A 21,449-nucleotide genomic window follows, 5' to 3' on the forward strand; every position below is an offset into this window, starting at 1 on the left:
CTGGTTTGCATCCACAGAAACCGTGGCGTACCTGATCCAGTACATGGCCGGGTGCTGGTAGAAATCCAACGACCCGGATCTCTGCATGGTAAAGCTGTCGTCCAGCTGTACATAAGAGAGAAACCAGAAACCCAGTATACAGTCAGGCCTCCTATAGAACAGGCCTCATGACTGGAGCAACCCAAACCACAAAGAATTCAATGAAAAGAATCACAGTCTGTGTATTGGCCAGGTGTGTTCTCATGCCAGTAATTCTACCTTTGCTTTGATTTCTACTTTGAAAAGTAGAAAGAAAAAGTATAAATGTAGAAAATGTAAGAGTAGCAGATGATGGAAAGGAAGTATAAAATATAAGAGTAAGGTATACAAAAGTATAAAAGCATAAAAATAGGAAGAATAAAAATAAGAGGGTCATTAGGTACAATCATTGCCGTAACAAAAAGCACAGAATGCTTTAACTTTGCGACTCTTAGTCGATGATATCCTCAGAGCTTTACTCTGAGCCGTGTACAAAGCATTGTGGGATCTGTAGTTTCCAATGAGTATAACTTACGCTGATGACTGACACTGCTGCGGTCGTGTCTGTGTCCTTGGGGCTGGTGTTGAAGTGCTTCTTTATCTTCCCTTGTACTGACAGCTGATGCTCGTTCTCACACAGAGCCTCATCCTGGAAGAGACACGAAGTGTTATCATGTTACAATGATGAGGAGAGGAGGTGGGAGGAGAAGAGAGGAGAGGATAGGAGAGGGGAAGGGAAAAACTAAACGAGATGAGACGATACAAGACAAGAGAGCGGAGGAGAGGAGAGGAGAGGAGAGGAGAGGAGAGGAGAGGAGAGGAGAGGAGAGGAGAGGAGGTAGGAGGAGAGGTATACTTACAGTGACCCAGGGATGTTCTAACACCTGTAGAGCTGTGTGTCTCTGATCGACTTCCACCTCCAACATAGAGCGGACCAGCTCCTACACACCGAGAGACATCGGAGAGAAAACAAACGATTGGCCGTCATCTAATGAAGTGTTCATGGTTGTATTTACCAGTAGTGTAATGTAACTAAGTACATTTACTCAAGTACTGTACTTAAGTACAATTTTGAGGTACTTTTACTTTATTGCAGTATTTGCAATTGTCTATACTTCTACTCCACTACATCTCAGAGGCAAATATTGTACTTTTACTCCACTACAATTATTTGAAAACTTTAGTTACTAGTTACTTTGCAGATATAAATTATTACATTATAAAACATACATTAACCACTTTAGCCCTATTTTAAACCTAGGCTATTTGAAGACGCGTTGTGACCTATATAGATCTGCTATTTTCAAACATTTTAGTACTTTTACTTTTGGTACTTTAAGTACATTTTACTACTTTTACTTGTAAAAGTAAAGTACTTCTACATTGCAGTATTGATACTTTTACTTAAGTAAAACATTTGATTTTGGAGTACTTTTTCCACCACTGGTATTTACTCCATGAGTATTTTCCAGTATACGTCTGCTGTTTTGCAGTCTGAATTGATCTTCTGAAATGAGCTGTAGTACAGTAGCTGCTGCAGTCTATAATCTCCCCTGTAGAATCTGAACTCTGACAGTGTACACTTTGCCTTTGTTTGTACACTGTCAGGGTTGAATTACACCCAGAATTTTATTGTGTTTTTAAATGAACTTGGCTGTGTCTGAGACATGGTCCCAGTATGGAGAAGGACTTTACTGTGTGTTTAAATTACCTTGGCTGTGTCTGAGACATGATCCCAGTATGGAGAGGGAAACTCCAGATTCCCCAACAGAATCTGATCAAACAGGAGCTCCTGATCCTCACAGCTCCTGTAGACCGAGCATTAAAAACAATCACTAAAACACGGTCACATCAAGACATTCTACTGACTGACTACTGGCTTTGTGGGTGTGAGTAAGGGTGGCATACAGGGATAAACAGTTGGCGCAATTCCAAGGGTCCTGTTGGTGGAGGAGTCATGTGTGGTATATTGGCATGAAGCCCAGGAATACAAGCTTAGACCCCTGGGTCTCTGTCTCTAAGCATTGGAATGGAATGGAACCAATGCATTACTATAACTAACCACCAGGGGGTGTCTAATACCACTGTGTGTGGATAAACATGGAAATCAGTTCAAGGATTTGAAAATGGAAAGACTAGCAATACACAAAGATGGTACAAACAACGTGCAACATGCATGTAAATAAAATAAAGCGTGTGTGTGTGTGTGTGTGTGCGTGCGTGCGTGCGTGCGTGCGTGCGTGCGTGCGTGCGTGCGTGCGTGCGTGTGTGTGCGCGCGCGTGCGTGCGTGCGTGTGTTTGTGTGCGTGTGCGTGTGCGTGTGCGAGTGTGCATGCTTACCCTCGGAACGGAGGGAAGCCACAAAGTAGAATGTAGGTGATGACGCCAGCAGCCCAGATATCCACCTTCAGTCCATACCTGCACACATGACAGAACAACAGACAGAGAGTCACACATAATGAAGTTACATAACATAAAAAAATAAACTGGACATTGTAAAGCAAGTGTCCTTGACAACAACACTGAAGTTAATAGCCAGTGTGAATTTCTTTTATATATTTTTTCATTTATTTTGTATATTTTTTGTATATACCTTATTTACAATTACTTATCTACAATTAGGCATTTATCAGATACTCGTACCCAGAGCGACTTACAATAAGCAAGGTAAAAACATACATCAAATGCAGAGAGACAGTGTAGCAGTGCCTTAGTAAACTTGGTTTAGTAAACTAAACCAAGAACCTACAGCACCATCATAACAATATACTATCCATAGAAAATGCTTTATAGTTCTTTTTACTTTGTGGTTAAGAAACAAACAAGCCTATTCTTGTGTAGCCTATGTAACTCCAATTTGTGGGAAGTTTTGACAAAAAAAAACTATTTTACCCACCCTTTCACACCTGCAAAAGTGTGCTGTGATAATAAACTTGAAAGTTGGTTAATTTGTCATGATTCATTATGTCTCACTTCAATGAGTCATATGACACACTGTGATCATCATACAATCTGCTCTCTCCGACTCCCTAAATGTTCATCTGCGAGTCTTATTTTCTGCTGTCCAGTTTAGTCTGCTGTCTGAACGCATTTTATAATTTGTCCTATATGATTTGTCCTATTGCATTCATGCTGTATGCCTTCTGTCCTTCAACCACAGTCCTGCATTAGACGCTTTTTTCCCTGTCCCAATAAATAAGCTGTTATATACCCATGGCCTTCATGGCCTCCATGAAATTCCTGCCCTGGAACAAACCACTACACCAACGCAGCAGTGCCCATTCGGGGAGGGAGGGGTCGTTTGGAATGTGTGGCTGTTCGGAAAAAGAGACCGACCACAAGGCCGCTATAGGAGAAGTTCTGCTTGTTTGCAGCGTTCTTGAGAACCCCTCATCATTCCGATGGACTTCACACTCGACACAGCTCTCTCCCCCCTCGGGTCCCATGCAGCAGTACACCCACCAAAGTGGGACGTCGATCAACATCGGATCCCAGGATTGCTTTCTGAGAAAGACAGCCTGGGGGGAATTTTCAAGTGAACAGCGTGTAGACTGGAGCTGGGTATAGACTGGACCCAACTGCTCACTCATTCTATCTGTAGTTTCCAATCCCTATCCCCCCCCCCCCCTTCCAATCTCACTCCACTCTCTGAGATAGAGATTCCAGTGGAAGTTTTGAAGGGCTGGCTGTGCAAGGCTATAGGTGACTCTCCACCAAACAGACTACTTCAGACTATTTCAAGCTAACAGACTGGTAGTCTGCAAAAGTTGGCATAAAGCATTCGGCCGATGCGCACATTGTTGTGCTAATGCCTGCTAATGCGAGATCTTGCCAGTGTTGCCAGGTCTGCTTATTATAAGCGACTTTGGGCTTGTTTTCCTGTAAAGTCGCGTGTAAATATTCATAGTTGCAGGTTGCTTTTGTTTGGGATTGTTTCTGAAGTGTAGTTACTTATTTGGGCTTGCTTTCAAGATTCCTTTTGAAAATAGCTGATTTAATCGGGCTCAAGTGGTGAAACTGCGCTTTCTTTGGGCTTGTTTACATAGACCTGGTCGCTTGTTTCACTCACGGAATCCGGCAACACCGGAGCTTTTTCACTCGCACCAAAACAAAACACACATAGCATTTTTAGCACTAGTCTAGTCGGGACCGACCGAGCTAGTTCGGATTCTCATCGACGGGTCGATAGAGGTCCCGACTCAACGGAACGACGCAATCCGACAACAATTTGTCGGCACCATACGCTTTCCAACGCCTCCCAATGCTGAGACGGCCCGAAATTGGTGCGGTGGAGAGCTGCCTTATAGGCCTGTGTCCCAAATCATTCACTCATTCACTATACTCTCTACTCCCTATAGGGAGTTCTATGTAGAGGACTATAGTGAACTCATCGGCCAAATAATAAGCCACATTTCGGAACACCTATTTAGAGCGGCATCAATGACGTCATTGCCATCCCATGAGCCAGATAAACTTTCAGGGTTTGCGATAGTGACCACCCTACTTTTCACAATGCATTGCATGGACTATAAGTCCACTATTATGCAGTTATTACTGTATACTCAATATTGTAGGGTACAATAATTATCACTATTCATTTGGAAACCGCTACAATCACTGTATAATGCACTATATGGTGAGCATGCCAAATCCAGGGCGGTCCCCAGAAACAATTGTTAATACAGCATCACAATCCTTTTAAACCCTTTATCCATGTTTGATTCTTTGACTATAAAAAAATAGCAGATGTACAAGCTCACTGCGCGTCACTTCCTGCCGCGCTGCAAGCTTGTACATCTGCTATTTTTAAAGTTTTTATCTTAATTGTCTTTTCTCGAAAGTGGCACAAACTCTTTTCAGATGGGGGGTCCGCGGCCAAATATATATCAATTGGTGGAAGAAGTACTCAGTTATTTTATTTAAGTAAAAGTAGCAATACCACAATATAAAAATACTCTGTTACAAGTAAAAGGCCTGTGTTAAAAATGTTACTTGAGTAAAAGTACAAAACAATTGGCATCAAAATATACTTAAAGTACCAAAAGTAAAAGTACTAAAATGTTTGAAAATAGCAGATTTGCAAGCACACAACGCGTCGCAGAGCTTGTAGATCGGCTATTTTCTAATAGCCTAGGTATAAAATAGGGCTAATGTGGTTAATGTATGTTTTATAATATAATAATTTATATCTGCAAAGTAACTATTAACTAGAGTTTTCAAATAATTGTAGTGGAGTAAAAGTACAATATTTTTCTCTGAGATGTAGTGTAGTAGAAGTAAAATAATTGAAAATTGGAAATACTCCAGTAAAGTAAAAAGAATACCTCAAAATTGTACTTAAGTACAGTACTTGAGTACATGTACTTAGATACTTTACACCACTGCAATTTGGAGATTCCTAAGCACGAAAAAGTTTGATAACCACTGTGATACACAGTCCAGAGGAAGCGATGCGCTGTACGTACCCGGTCTCTGCTATGATCTCAGGTGCTACATAAGTGGGGGTCCCACAGACGGTGTACAGGGGTCCGTCCACCATGGTGGCCAGACCGAAGTCCCCCAGCTTCAGGGTTTTACTGCCGTCTGGAAGCGTGTGCACCTGGAGACAGGGAGAACACACACACACACACACACACACACACACACACACACACACACACACACACACACACACACACACGCAGAGCGACTTACAGTAAGCAAGGTAAACACAAAGTAATGAATAGAAATAGTCACATAGGATCATCAGTATAAACAGTATAAAAAAAACAATAATCTGTACATTGAAACTAAACAAACTACAGGATGCCAGGTTAACAAATGAACCTGTAATGGTATCTGTCTAAATAACATGCAATCTAAATTACATACACACACACACACATGCCACGTGTGCACGCACACTCACGCGCACACGCAAACACTCAAAATCTCAGATTAGCATTGGAGCCTTGTATAACTGGAGGTATACACAAACAAGTGCAACACACACACAGACGCACGCACGCACGCACGCACGCACGCACACACACACACACACACACACACACACACACACACACACACACACACACACACACACACACACACACACACACACACACACACACACACACACACACACACACACACACACACACACACACACACACACACACACACACACGATGACAGCAGAATAGTAAATTTATGCAATGAGTTGGAACATGATTCATGTCTGCCGTTATGTAACCAGTGTGTGTGTGTGTGTGTGTGTGTGTGTGTGTGTGTGTGTGTGTGTGTGTGTGTGTGTGTGTGTGTGTGTGTGTGTGTGTGTGTGTGTGTGTGTTGTTTGTGTGTGTCGTTGTTCCAAGGCTATAAACCCCCTGTCTCTCCAGTCGCCGAGGTAATGTGTGTATAATCTGTTTAAACAAATGCAGGCTTCAAGCTCACTGCAATCAACTCACTACAATATGCCCTGGCAAGTGAATATAGTTGCTGTTGTCGGGGCAGAAACCTCTTATCTCCATATTCTAACTTTTCCTTTTCATTCGTAAATGAACGCCCTAATTGATCATACTACAGCGTCACACAAAAGTATCAAAAGTAGCAGATCTACAAGCTTGCGTTTCGAGCTTGTAGATCTGCTACTTTTGCAGTTTTTGAATTTGAATACTGAAAAGTAACAGGACATATGAGGTCTCCACCCCGACAGAGACTGGCTGTGTGCATGTGTGTGTGCGTGCGTGCGTGCGAGTGCCCATGGCTGCCTGTGTATGTGTGTGTGTGTGGGCGTCTATGTGAGTGCATGTAATTACGTACTTAGGCTAAATGCCTGAAAATGTGACATACAACACTAGCCCACATAGAGCACAGAGTTGGTGACAAAACAAGAGCTCTGATTTGGCAGTTGAGACGAGGCGTTAGGAACAAATTATTTATTCTCCGTACAGAACGGAGGTGAGAAACCACCTCTTTCTGATCTACCAGGTGATCAGATATGAACCCATTAAGACTGTATGACGTGGGAGGCAACTGTCTGGCCACGCGAGACTAGTTCATCAGGTACAACCATTATTAAAGGCATCTAATGTATTTTTCATGTGTCTATGAGGTTGATATAACTTCATTAAGCCCCCTGGTGGTGTTTTTATGGTGTTTTATGTCTTCTCTGACTATTTTGAGTTTCTTCCTGGAGGCTGAAACCTTGAGGGTCAAACGTGGCAATAGAAAAACAGCGCTTTAATGACGCAGTAGAAATATACCCTCCCCCTCATTATCATAACACAACAGGTGTGGGCATGAGGAGGAGGAGGGACTAGGACAGGAGGCGGAGGGACTGGTTCAGGTGCAGGTGCTAAGGTGAGAACCAGGTATACTTAATGAACTGGAGGCGTGTCCACATAAAAACATAATTTTAACACTTTCTGTACACTTTTTTGAAAGAAATCTTCCTCCTAGTATAACCATAATACCTGATGATTATGTTTTAGAGGGGGGGGGGATCACTGAAAATCACGGCACCCCGTCTTTAACCAATAATTTCTCTCTATACCAGCAGTCATCAGCCACTGCAGTAGTGTGGTGATGTTTACCTGCAGAAACACACTGCCCTCATCTGTACTGAGCAAAAAAAGACATCTAATCTAATCTAATCTCTCTCTAATTTTAGGTGTTTTTCACTGTTTGAACGTTTTTCACTGAGATCGTTCTGAGACCACCTATCGGAAGTTTGGAATGATGTCAATCTGTAGTTATATCACCCCCCCCCCCCCCTGATGTGGAACAATATGTGTTGTTTGCTGAAATGAAGGAACTGATTAGCTTATAAATGGTTCCTGTCAGCAAACCAGATGAATTGAGCTGAAAACCACTTAAGCCCTACGTACGCATTAGCTTGTATACTTGTATAACGGATATTGTCGCAAATGTGTTTCTGTGGTCCAAAGTGTTATTTTAAGGCTCTATACTTGGCTGAGAATGACTTCGCCCCCTTTTCTCCCACTGTGTGTGTGTGTGTGTGTGTGTGTGTGTGTGTGTGTGCGTGTGCGTGCGTGCGTGCGTGCGTGCGTGCGTGCGTGCGTGCGTGCGTGCGTGCGTGCGTGCGTGCGTGCGTGCGTGCGTGCGTGTTTTTGAAATGACTGTTATTATTATTTATGTTGCACTGGTGCCTCAGGAACAACAGAGAGGGAGGAAATTTCAAAAAGAGAGAGGGAGGGATTTCAAGGAAAGAATATAGCTGCAAGCAGCGATAACACGGGGCCAGTGAAAGAGAGAGACATGGAGACTGAATAGATTGAAGAGAGAGAGAGAGAGAGACAAGGAAACGTGAGATGGAGAGAGAGAGAGAGAGAGAGAGAGAGAGAGAGAGAGAGAGACATGGAAACTAGAGAGAGAGAGAGAGATAGACACACACATGGAAACTGGAGAGAGAGAGAGAGAGAGAGAGAGAGAGATGGAAACTGAATAGATTGAAGAGAGAGAGAGAGAGAGAGAGACATGCAACTGGAGAGAGAGAGACATGGAAACTGAAGAGAGAGAGACAGATCATCATGATCGCCTCAACACATCGTCGGGGACAGGGATCGAACCGGTGACCTCCGGACTCATAGGCTGCCTTTCTTCTCATTGAGCTAGAGATATGATAGTCCTGGTAGTGTCTGTTGATATATATAAGTCTTTCCGTCCCTGACGGACCAGGCCTTTGTTTCGCTAACTACTCTAGATCACTGGTTCCCTAACCATCTACCGATAGAGAAATTGTATGTCTCCTCGGAACAGAAACCATTGAAAATAGCCGATCTACAAGCTCACAAAATGTTGCTATCTGAAAGGTTGTAAGATTGTTGATCGGCTATTTTCACTGGTTTCTGTTCCGAGGAGACGCGTAAGTCGAGAGAGAGAGAGAGAGAGAGAGAGAGAGAGAGAGAGAGAGAGAGAGAGAGAGAGAGAGAGAGAGAGACATGGAAACGGAATAGATTGGAGAGAGAGAGAGAGACGGAATAGATTGGAGAGAGAGAGAGAGAGAAAGACATGGAAACGGAATAGATTGGAGAGAGAGAGAGAGAGAGAGAGAAAGACATGGAAACGGAATAGACTGGAGAGAGAGAGAGAGAGAGAGAGAGAGACATGGAAACGGAATAGATTGGAGAGAGAGAGAGAGAGAGAGAGAGAGAGAGAGAGAGAGAGAGAGAGAGAGAGAGAGAGACATGGAAACGGAATAGATTGGAGAGAGAGAGACGGAAACGGAATAGATTGGAGAGAGAGAGAGAGAGAGAGAGACATGGAAACGGAATAGATTGGAGAGAGAGAGAGACATGGAAACAGAATAGATTGGAGAGAGAGAGAGAGAGAGACATGGAAACGGAATAGATTGAAGAGAGAGAGAGAGACATGGAAACGGAATAGATAGAGAGAGAGATGGAAGCATAATGGATTGATTGGACGTCTCAACCTATTGCCATTAACAGGAATCGAACCCTCAACCTTCGGATTGACAGGCTGCAACACTACCTATAGTGCTATAGCTTTGTCCAGGCTGAGGTTGTCTGTTGAAGATAAAAGTGAACCAGTGAAAGCAGCCGATCTACAAGCTCAGAAACACGTTGCTATCTGAAAAGTTTTGAGATTGTAGATCGGCTATTTTCAGAATGAAGTATGTCATACATTGCAAAAACATACCCTCTCAAATAAGCATTTCATGTTATCTTTACCGTTTGCACATGTATTCATTGATACAGTCATGTTTTTTGCAATTCAACTTAAATGAGTCTGCATCAAGTGAGGCTTGAACCGGCAACCTTGCGGTCATGAGGCACTCACTTAAGGGAGAAGCCATTGGACCAACAGACAAGACCTGTGAAAAAAGAGATCACAAAGATGATACAGTTTCACGCAAATAGCTGAAAAATCCTGGGTTTAAGTGTTTTTCAAACTGCTCAAAATTGCGGACAATCTAAGGGCGGAGCTTACTGGTCAACGTGATACATGTGTTCCTCATGAGTCAAGGCACATGTGTAAGTTTCAAAGAAATTGACTAAAGTACTACCTTTTATCAACATGGATGCAATGCAACCAGTTGATTTCACATGAAAATATTTTTGCATTGCATCTAGACGACACAAATGAATTGTAGTATTATAATTAGACTTATACCATAAAATTAACATATGAGCATTTTAAACCCTCACTAACACTAACCTCAGTAAAACAACGCCTAAGTCTATCCTCAAGAAACACTATGTGAAAGCCAAATCATGATCACCTCAATACATTGTCGGGGACAGGGATCGAACTAGTGACCTACGGACTCACAGGCTGCCTCTCTTCTCATTGAGCTAGATATATGACCTCCCTAACAGTATCTGTTGACATCTATAATTATTTCCGTCCATTATGAACCAAGCCTCTGTGTCCCGAACTACTCTAGATCACGGGTTCACAAACCATTTAGCAATAAAGATTTTTTTTGTCTCCTTAGAACGAACTAGTGAAAGTAGCCGATCTACAAGATGTTGTTTGATTGTAGATCGGCTATTTTCACAATGAAGTATGTCACACATTGTAAAAACATACTCTCAAATAAGCATTTCATGTTATCTTAAAAAATTGCACATGCGTTATTTGATGCAGTCATGTTTTGTGCGATGCAATTGTAAAGTGGAATGACCCACCTACCAGAGCCAGATAGAGTGAGAGAAACAGACAGCTCAACCTATTGCCATTGACAGGAATCAAACTCTCAACCTTCAGACTCACAGGCTGAGACACTACCTGTAGTGCTATAGCTTCATCCAGGCTGAAGTTGTCTGTTGAAGATCATAAACTTTTGCCTTCTGTCATGAACCAAGCCCCTGTTTCACTAACACTAAGATTACTCGTTCACAAACCATTTACCAATAGAGAAATTGTATGTCTCCTCGAAACCAAACCAGTGAAAGCAGCCGATCTACAAGCTCACAAAACGTTGCTATCTGAAAAGTTGTGAGATTGTAGATCGGCTATTTTCACAATGAAGTACGTCATACATTGAAAAAACATACTCTCAAATAAGCATTTCACGTTATCTTTACCGTTTGCACATGTATTCATTGATACAGTCATGTTTTTTGCAATTCAACTTAAATGAGTCAAGTGCATCAAGTGAGGCTTGAACTGGCAACCTTCAGGTTCTGAGGCACACGTTTAAGGGAGAAGCCATTGGACCAACAGACAAGAACCTGTGAAAAAGGAGATCACTCAGATGATACAGTTTCACGCAAATAGCTGAAAAATCCTGGGTTTAAGTGTTTTTCAAACTGCTCAAAATTGCGGACAATCTAAGGGCGGAGCTTACTGGTCAACGTGATACATGTGTTCCTCATGAGTCAAGGCACATGTGTAAGCAGGTTTAATGGCTGTCGGCCAAACGAGGCATGACTTTTGCCTGTTTAAAGTTTGCATTTTCAAAAAATCGCTATAGCGCCCCCCTTTGACCAATTGGAGTAAGATTGGTTTCAGTGATATTTGGAATGACCCTCAACATTACCGCAAAGTTTCAAAGAAATGTGAGTCTGCATGTATGTGTTAGGGGCAGATGAATAATTGTCATAAAACTGCAATATTCATTGGCTCATTAAAGCTTCATTTTTTCACTTATGGAAAATCTTTTGCACATGTTTGTCGGCATAGGTCCAAAGTTCATATGTAAAACGTTTCGTGCAGATTACTCAAAAATCCCAGGAGGAGATAGGTTTTAACTGTTTTTCATATAATTCAAAATGGTGGGAGATCTAAAGGTCAGAGGTCAAAAGTCAGAGTGTGAAAGTTGTTGACCATGAGTAGACGCATATGTATATTGAAGTTTCATGGCTGTAGGTCAAACAGGGCATGAGTTGTACCTGTTCAAAGTTGGCATTTTGCTATAGCGCCACCTTTTGATGAAAGATTGTGAGAATTATTTCTTGATAGTTTTTCATGACCATCTACCATATGGCCAAGTTTCGTAAAAAGCGTATGCACGGTTCAGCCAGAACTGCCAAAAGTGGCAGAAGAAAAAAGAGGGGAACATTAAGACAGGTCCAGAGCTGAGCTCTGGCCCCGTAAAAAGGAAAAGAACAGACGAGGCATGTTGGAGAAGGAGGAGAGAACCGGAGATGTGAGGGCAGTACAGATGACTCATCCCTCTCTCTCTCTCTCTCTCTCTCTCTCTCTCTCTCTCTCTCTCTCTTCTGTGTGTGTGTGTGTGCGTGCGTGCGTGCGTGCGTGCGTGCGTGCGTGCGTGCGTGCGTGCGTGCGTGCGTGCGTGTTATCATTTCATAACTCATTCAAGAAGCCAGGTGGGAGGGAGGTGGTGTGTGTTATCAGGTTTACAATGACGCACACAATCTTTCACACACACACACACACACACACACACACACACACACACACACACACACACACACACACACACACACACACACACACACACACACACACACACACACACACACACACACACACACACACACACACACACACACACAGAGAGAGAGAGAGAGAGAGAAAGTCTCACCAGCAGGTTCTCAGGTTTGATGTCTCGGTGCACGATGTTGATGCTGTGCAGGTATTTGATGGCGTTGGCCAGGTGGTAGAGCATGAAGCTGGCGTTCCTCTCAGTGTACCTGGTGGTGGAGGTGATGGCGTCGAACAGATCTCCTCCCTGGAGAAGGATGAGGAACTATTATTAGATTTGTTTTATAACTGCTTCCCCGTGCCCTTCTGTTCTAGCCTTTGGAACGGTTAACAGACTATACCGTACTAGTGTCAGAGGATCTAAAGTAAAGCTTGCCGGGCACATACTGTACCTAAAAAAAGCATGTTCAGATAAATAGGCAGGTGCATCGCCATTTACTGATTTAACCCATTTAGACCGATAATAAAAAGGTCTTCTTACGCTTGAAACCCACTAGGCTCGCAAGCGTCCCTTCAAGTCAAACAGTGACTTGAAGGGGTCAGTCAAATGGTGACATGCAGGCCACTTTCGCATTCCTGGAGTGCAGGACCCAAGACGGTCCGCTGAAAAACAGTTAAAATGATGGAGGCGTGCCGTCTCAAGCGGACCTGAGCCACAGGAGGCACCACTGAGCGAGCCGTCAGACGAGTCGTCGTGCCAAGCGTTGCGAAGTCCGACTGAGCCTACTCAGCGCCGTTCAAATTATGTTCCGATAGGGACAGAATCGTAACTCATATTCCCTAAAAGTCAACATGTGACTTATTTGCCCCTCCTTCAAGTCACCGTTTGATGTTTGGTCCCAAAAAGTCGCAATATGACTTTTGGGAGTGAGACATCGTTGCTACAGTATAACAGTATATAGCTAAAATGTTTAATGACACATGTGTTTTTCCGGATTGAATGGCTTAATTAACAACCAATAAAACTACCGTATCTTAAAATAGATTCTAAAACTGACATGCAGCCAATGCAGGTACTTTATGTAATCTCTGTCTGGTGTTCTGTACATGGTGTAACCAACAAGCTGCTATTTCTGGTAGACCAGACAGGAGAGCATTACAGTAATCAAGACTGCTATAGTAATACATAAAACCATGCAATAACTTTTCAGCATCAGCCTAAGAGAGAAATGTTCAAACTCTAGCTCTAAAGACCTTTGCCGGAGGATACAAAAAGGATACTTTTGTGACATTTCAGTTGTCCATATAGGACTACAACAATGACTAAAATATTTTTTTGTCATTGGGTTTTTAGTTCTTTCTTCATTTAACTGGAGGACGTTTTCAGAAATACACAAAAGTGTACACTTCACTATAAGGTGTCGATTGGGTTAAACATCATCTGGGATACAGAAATATATCGTCTCTGTCTCATTATTCTCATTCTCATTAAAACTGTTACTTTTCAGGAACAAATATTAAAAAAAAAGGAGCAGATCTACAAGCTCAAAACGTGTTGTGTTTTTTCGTAAATTAATGCCCTACTTGATCATACTACGTCACACAAAAGTATCAAAAGTAGCAGATCCACAACCTCAAATTGTTAATTTGAATTTTAATCCTGAAAAGTAACAGTTTTGGACATATGAGGTTTCCACCGGACAGAAACGATATACTATATCATAGTTGTGTAGATGTGTTTCTAATAAATCTATATTCATTTCTCCACAAAGGCGTTCGTTTTGAGGAGATAAATAAAGCTCATTGTCATTATAATTATTATAATAAGTCATAATGTATACAGTATAATGCAGTAGGGTATTATACCATGGATATGGAAAATACATGTTTTTGGCAAACAGGTTGTGTCCTTTTTATATGGGATGTCATGTCAGGACAGGACAGGACAGGACACGTAAAGTATGATCACAGTTCTAAATCAGTGCTCAAACTGCATGATATAACAATAGTCATTATAAAAGGAACGCCATTGCATAACAATAGAAAAACAAACAAACTGCTTGCAGCTGTTTGTTGAACAAGCGGTTACCAAGACAACATAGCTTTTGTTTGCTGCTTTTTTTATGAGATTAAAACATAAACACAGCCTCTCTTTTTAATGTGGTAATTGAGCATGGTATAACAGGGATAATGTGCTCTGACAAATAACACACTCTACCTCCACCTTTCTCTGTTATTTTCATAAGTGCATTAGGTGTATCACTTACATAATAACTCGGAACCAAAATGGTCCCTTGCTATCTATCAATCATTTAGCTCGGGACTCCCTGGAACCCCCTCAGTGACCCCTGGGGGTCCCCGGACCCCACTTTGAGAACGACTAGTAGGTGACCAATCAGCATATGAGTTAAAGTGCCACTGTGATGTCACCATCATGGAGGTAGAAGTTCACCATGAGTATAACATGGCTGCAATAAACAGCTATTTACAATTTTCTTCCTCTTGACTAAATATGGGTATTTGATTTAAAGGTAGGGTAGTGATATATTTTTGTTAATATAAGTGTTAAATTGCTTTTTATTCTGATAGTACTCATTGGTACAGAGTGTTTGTTCTGTCCTTCCAGCTCTTGATTAAACAGAAAATGCATGTTCAGGTCAGGATACCAATTTTATCCAATCAGGAGAGAGAACTCACACGGGTGTACTACAGTATATATATTGTCTTTGTCGGGTGGAAATGAGTCACATTATGTCACATTATGTCCAAAACAATTACTTTTCAGGATTCAAATTCAAAAGTAGCAGATCTACAAGCTCAAAATGTGTCACTTCGTGCCACGTTTCGAGCTTGTAGATCTACTACTTTTGATGCTTTTGTGTGACTCTTTAGTATGATCAAGTAGGAACACTAATTTAAGAAAAAAATAAAAAAGAATTAAACAACATAACCCTAACCTAACCCTACCCTAACCCTAAAACCGAAATAAAGTGACAAAAAGCCCCCCCAAAAAGCCCGGCTTTAAGTTGTTCCGCCACTGCCCCCCCCCTCTCTCTCTCTCTCCCTCCCTCCCCCTCTCCCCGTCTTTCTCTCTCGGCCTCCTATACAGTATGTGGAGCAGATAGAGTCTTAAAATAGGGCTGTTCTCTGCCTGTTCAGACTCACAGTCACATAGACACTCATTAAAATGTGAACACTGACAAATGTCACAGCTCGGCCACAACCACGCACGCACGCACGCACGCACGCACGCACGCACGCACGCACGCACGCACGCACGCACGCACGCACGCACGCACGCACGCACGCACGCACGCATGCACGCATGCACGCACGCACAACCCTCTCTCTCTTTCTCTCTCTGACCCAGAGCTACCTTGGTCTTCTGAATGCCACATCCATCGTACCTGCTCTTTCCTTCTCTCTCTCTCTCTCTCTCTCTCTCTCTATTTCTCCCTCTCCTTCTTTCTCTCTCCTTCTTTCTTTCTTTCTTTCTTTCTTCTCGCTCTCTCTCTCTCTCTCTCTCTCTCTCTCTCCTTCTTTGTGGTGATGATCTTTCTGTCTCTCCCATCTTTCTCTCTCCCCTTCTGTCTTCACTTTTCTGTCCATCTCTCTCTTTCTCCTTCTGTCTCTTTGTTTTTCTCTCTCTACATCCACCTCTCTCAGCCATGCCATGTTGTTTCACTCAGTCGCGTTCATTCTTCTCACTACAACCACCCCCCACAAACACACACAAAACAACACACACACACACACACACACACACACACAGCGTCTCATTTACATTCTGTAGTACTCTACAAAACCAACAGATGGATCACACTGCTGCCTCGTGAATTATGCACAAACATTTCTTCTGGACCTGCAGAGAGCCAAAGAAATGTGAAACACGCACCGCTGCGGGCCCAGGACCGATTCTCACAGTGTGCACGCCTGTGTGTGTGTGTGTGTGTGTGTGTGTGTGTGTGTGTGTGTGTGTGTGTGTGTGTGTGTGTGTGTGTTAATTAATATTATCAGTTGCTACGCGGTCTCCTACGTACGTCACGCAGATACGGGACGTAAACCGTAGATGGCATGTCTTAATTTAACTTGGATAGAGCCTATTGTAAACATTTACTGTCCTCACAGGTACAGTAATACTAATGTGTGAGTGACTCTGTGTGTGTGTGTGTGTGTGTGTGTGTGTGTGTGTGTGTGTGTGTGTGTGTGTGTGTGTGTGTGTGTGTGTGTGTGTGTGTGTGTGTGTGTGTGTGTGTGTGTGTGTGTGTGTGTGTGCGTGCGCGCGCGTGTGCGTGTGCGTGTGTGACAGTGTGTGACAGTGTGTGTGTGACTGTGTGTCTCATTTGAATGTATCACCTGCCCAGACAATTGGATGCCATTAGCTCTAGCCCTGGGTACTTGTTTCCCCCGTTACTGTCCCCGCAGTTGGAGTTCATTTCAATCCAATTTAAAGGCACAGGAATTCATTATGTGACTAAATGAATATATTAGTGCAGTGTGCAAAACAACAACAACAACCCAGAGCATTGGAATCGCTCGGCTGCCTGTTGTTCTCGCATCTTACAGTAAGGCACCTGATGCTGACAGGTAGATACTGTACGTCGTAGGTGTATGAAAAGGACCCCAACACACGCACGCACAATTCTTTTTTTTACTTAAGAGTATCAATACCTCAATGTATGTTACAAGTAAAAAGTCCGGTAATCAAAATGTACTTGAGTAAAAGTATAAAAGTATTGGATTAAAAAAATACTTAAAGTACCAAAAGTAAAACTATTCATTATGCAGAATGTCCCGTTTCACAAGTTATCATATGTCTAAAATGTATAACAATGTTTTGAAAATAGCAGATCTACGAGCTCACAACACGTCGCCTCGCGATGCGTCGTGAGCTTGTAGAACTGCTATTTTCAAATAGCCAAAGTATATACATACTGTAGGGATGAAGTAGTTAATGCATGTTTTGTAATAACATCTACAAAGTAACTATAGTAACTAAAGTGTTCAAATAATTGAAGTGGAGTACAATGAAAAGTACAATATTTGTCTCTGAGATGTAAAGTATAGAAAATTGGAAATACTCCAGTAAAGTAAATTGTACCTACATTAAGTACAGCACTTGAGTACATATACTTATATTTACTTTTCACATGCTCAACACACACAGGCCTACCTTGACCAGCTCCATGACCATGTAGAGCTCTCCGTACGTGTCCAGCTCCTCTATGAGGAGGACCACGTTGGGATGCTTGACCCGGCGGAGGATGGCCACCTCATTCTGGATCATGTGCTCCTGCATGGTGAACACATCCATTTAACAAGAGGAGGAGGAGGAGGAGGAGGAGAAGAGGAAGAAGAAGAAGAAGAGTCAAAACAGTGACTATCGTTTCGAGCTTGATCTGCTACTTTTGAATTTGAGTCCTGAGCAGTAACAGTTTTCACCAGACAGTATATGTGGTGTCATCCTACACAATACAATATTTGTCTTCTTATTAAAGGTAGGGTAAGTGATTTTCCTATCAAATAAAATAAGTGTTAAATGGCTCTAAATTGTGATAGTACTCATTAGTGTTTCTTCAGTAACAGGGGTCTCCCCATCTCTCAGAAATTGCATTTTCAGGTCGGGATACCAAATGTATCCAATTAGGGGAGAGAACTCACACAGGACACAGGCTAAACAAGTGAAATTGGAAGTGATGACACAAAGAAATAAGAAGACAAAATTGGAACTGGGACACTATAAAAATGAAGCTGATAAATGGGTAGGCCTACTCTCTCCTGATTGGCTGATTTTCACCTGAAAATTAATTTTCTGTTTATTAAAGAGCTGGAGAGACGGGGAGACCCCATGTTACTGAACAAACACTCTATAGCAATTATTACTATCAGAATATCCTATTAAAACATTTTTGTTTTGTTTTAACCCCCCCAAAACATCACTTACCCTATCTTTAAAGCTATGTAACTCTCCTCTTTTACCCTGCATTTGAACACGGTTTCCTGCGCAAGTGCTGATCATTTTTACCACTGAGCTAATAGAGCCGGCGTGCTTGCTCAGGGGATAAATTGAATCTTTGTGTCAGATCCTGTGTCTAGGGGAGACATGACCTTTGGCACGATCTAAATGTCTCAATAGAAGAGCAGGGAGACAAAATACAACCACCCAAAATATGACAAAATTACATTTCATTTTATTTAAAAAAAAGTTACATAGTGCCGCTTTTAGTATTGTTTCACTTCTTGCTTGCGTCCACAAACATGACAAAGATGGACTACGTCCATTGAACCAAAAGTTTAAAAAAAAAAAAAAAAACACTGCCACCTTTGAACGCAAATAATCTGCTTACTTACCTTTCCCCTGCATTTCCCCTTGTTGATGATCTTCAGGGCGTACTCTCGGCCCGTGGATATTTCCACACATTCCCGGACCACCGCAAAGTTGCCGTCGCCGAGCGTGCGGCCCACCTTGTATCGGGACTGTATGTAGGAAGGCACCGTGGGAACCTCGTCGACAGGAATGTCTGCTACAGCTGTGGGTACAGCAGGTGAGCAGCGTTAGAACATCGCAAACAAGACTTAAACTGTCCAATAGCCCCGCTAGCGCCCCCTAGGGCAGTGGTTCATGTCAAGGACCTCAAAATTAATATGTATTTGGCCGCAGACCCCCCCTTCTGAAAAGGTTTTGCGCCAGGGAGATGATTTATATATTAAAAAAAACTTTTTCCAAGTTGCAGCACATCATCTTGGGCATTTGTTCTCAAAGTGGGGTCATTGGCACTTTGTGCTGTGCCGCAAGCTTGTACATCTGATTTTTGAAAATATTTGAAAATATCTAAAATATATTTTTATTTGTCTTTAAACTTTTTAAACTTCTCTTCTGGGGGTCCCTGGCACAAAACGTTTTCAGATGGGGGTCTGCGGCCAAATATAATTCAAAATTGGGGGTCCTGGCTTGGACCGTTGGCGTGGCGGTCCAGGCACCTATAGGCTCAGTTTAGGCTGACAGCGTGTCGCGGGTTCGAGTCCCGATCCCGACGGCCTTTGCAGCGTGTCACTCCCAAGCCCCCAAAGTTGCTGAGAAACATTGAAGCCGCCACCCCAGTGCCCAAAGCTGGAACTGCAGGCGGGGAGAAATACATGCACGAGCAAAACATACTGAGATATTTATATATATAAATATAAATATGTAAACATATTATACATAAATACATATGCATTTGCATATAAATATGCATCTCGAGTGTATTTAATAAATATCTCCCGTTCATTCCTTGGCACACGGGCTGCCGTAGGACGCAAAAAGGACACTAGTGCGCATGCTCATAACTCTATGGTGTCCCCAAAAACGTCTCAATAATTCTACTTCCGGCAGGCTTCCGGGTGCTTCAAAACGCCACTGAGCAATTTCATTGAAATGAATAGCTGGGGGCGCGGCAATCCGCCCTCTTAGTTATATTATACCTCTATGGTCACTCCCCATCTCTCTCTCCCCATTTCCTGTCAGCCAACTGTCCTGTCAATAAAAGGCATAAAAGCCCCAACATAAATCTTAAAAAAAAAAAAAAATTGGGGGGTCCTTGGTACGAACAAGTTTGAGAAGCACTTGTTTAGCATGCTGATCAGATGGGATTAACGCGTATAAACACCATGGTGGTCCTTACCCTCAGTGACCTCTGCATCCCCGTCCTCCATGGAGCTGGTGGACGCTTTGGTGGACGAGGACGACGAAGACGAGCCCTGGGACCCCTGCAGAGGGATGAAGAGGAATGGGAAGAAAGAGACGGATGGCAGGAGGAAGAAGAAGAAGAGGACGGAAGACTATATTCATTCAACGTTCATCTCCTCTCTGAACGGAAATATCCTCCTGATTGGTTTCAGGTGTGTGTGACTGTGCGCGCTTGTGTTTTTTTCCCTCTGTGTATGTTAATAAGCATGTGCAGCAGTTGTATCCGGTTTGAGCGTAATGTAACCTTCTTCTTCTTCTGTACAGTGTTCGGATCTATTACGTATGTTTTGCGCTTTTTGTGCCGATCCAAATAAATGAATTCAAATGTGTGTGTCGGAACAGACAGTGAGTCAGTGTGCCTGTGGGTCTGCATGTCTTTGTGTGCGTGTGTGTGTGTGTGTGTGTGTGTGTGTGTGTGTGTGTGTGTGTGTGTGTGTGTGTGTGTGTGTGTGTGTGTGTGTGTGTGTGTGTGTGTGTGTGTGTGTGTGTGTGTGTGTGTGTGTGTGTGTGTGTGTGTGTGTGTGTGCATATTAAGTTGTGGAGGACAGCTGCTGCTTAAGAGAAGAGAGGAGAGCGCAGAGTGTGTGGAGTAGAATCTAAAGTGGTAACATACTGTGTTCAGCATCTACTTAAGCTGAAAATAGCAGATCTACAAGCTCACAACGCGCCACGACGCAGAGTGGGCGTGAGCCCGTATAGATCTGGAGTTTAAATCAAAAGACAAGTGAGCAGTGCACGTCAATGATCCCTCTGCACCAACCTCAAAACTAAACCCTTCTCCATTGATCATTTTGCAGGCGTTTTTCTACTTTCTTTTTTTCCGTTTAAACGCTACAAAAGAGTGACAGGAAACAGGCAATTAGGGGTCCCTGCACCCCCGCCACAAACCAACCCTTTCCAAAGGGGCTTCTTTTCCCTTTCAACTTCCCCTTTTCACATCGTGGCGCCTTTCATGATTAAGCGTTTAAAACGTGGTCTGGGTGTACGTGTTGCTAATTCAAACGCTGGCTTGCATCCTGTTTGCTAAGTAAGGGGGTTATTAAGACGTGCGGAGAGGAGGGCACTTGAGATGCAGCGTCTGTCTGAAAACTCATTACATCCATAACCTCCTAACCCCCCCCACTCTCTCTGTCCTGTCTGTCTGTCTGTCTGTCTCTCTCTCTCTCTCTCGTCTGGTTGTCATGGAAGCAACGGAGGTGAGGTGGGGTGGGGTGGGGTGGTGTGGTGGTGACAGTGGTCTAGTAGGGACTGTAAATGAAAGGGAACAAAATACTGTTCATCCTCTCTGTCTGTCTGTCTCTCACCCCACCCCCCCTCCCCCCATCCTGTTCTCGCCTCTATTCTCCACTGG

General features: G+C 42.9%; 1 protein-coding gene across 1 annotated transcript in view; it reads right to left on the reverse strand.

Annotated features, from left to right (window-relative positions):
• dclk1a (doublecortin-like kinase 1a) overlaps positions 1–21,449 on the reverse strand; it is a gene marked incomplete at both ends in the record, with an annotated part of 134,944 nt that overhangs the window by 1,317 nt on the left and 112,178 nt on the right. The window contains 10 exon segments of the mRNA XM_080434763.1: positions 32–105; positions 554–667; positions 879–959; positions 1,730–1,826; positions 2,359–2,436; positions 5,484–5,617; positions 12,533–12,679; positions 17,546–17,665; positions 18,724–18,896; positions 20,034–20,118. Of these exon segments, the coding sequence (XP_080290889.1) occupies positions 32–105; positions 554–667; positions 879–959; positions 1,730–1,826; positions 2,359–2,436; positions 5,484–5,617; positions 12,533–12,679; positions 17,546–17,665; positions 18,724–18,896; positions 20,034–20,118 (1,103 nt within the window).

Source organism: Gymnoscopelus braueri, assembly GCF_963280865.1.
Source record: "Gymnoscopelus braueri genome assembly, chromosome: 8".
Lineage (NCBI taxonomy): Eukaryota > Metazoa > Chordata > Actinopteri > Myctophiformes > Myctophidae > Gymnoscopelus > Gymnoscopelus braueri.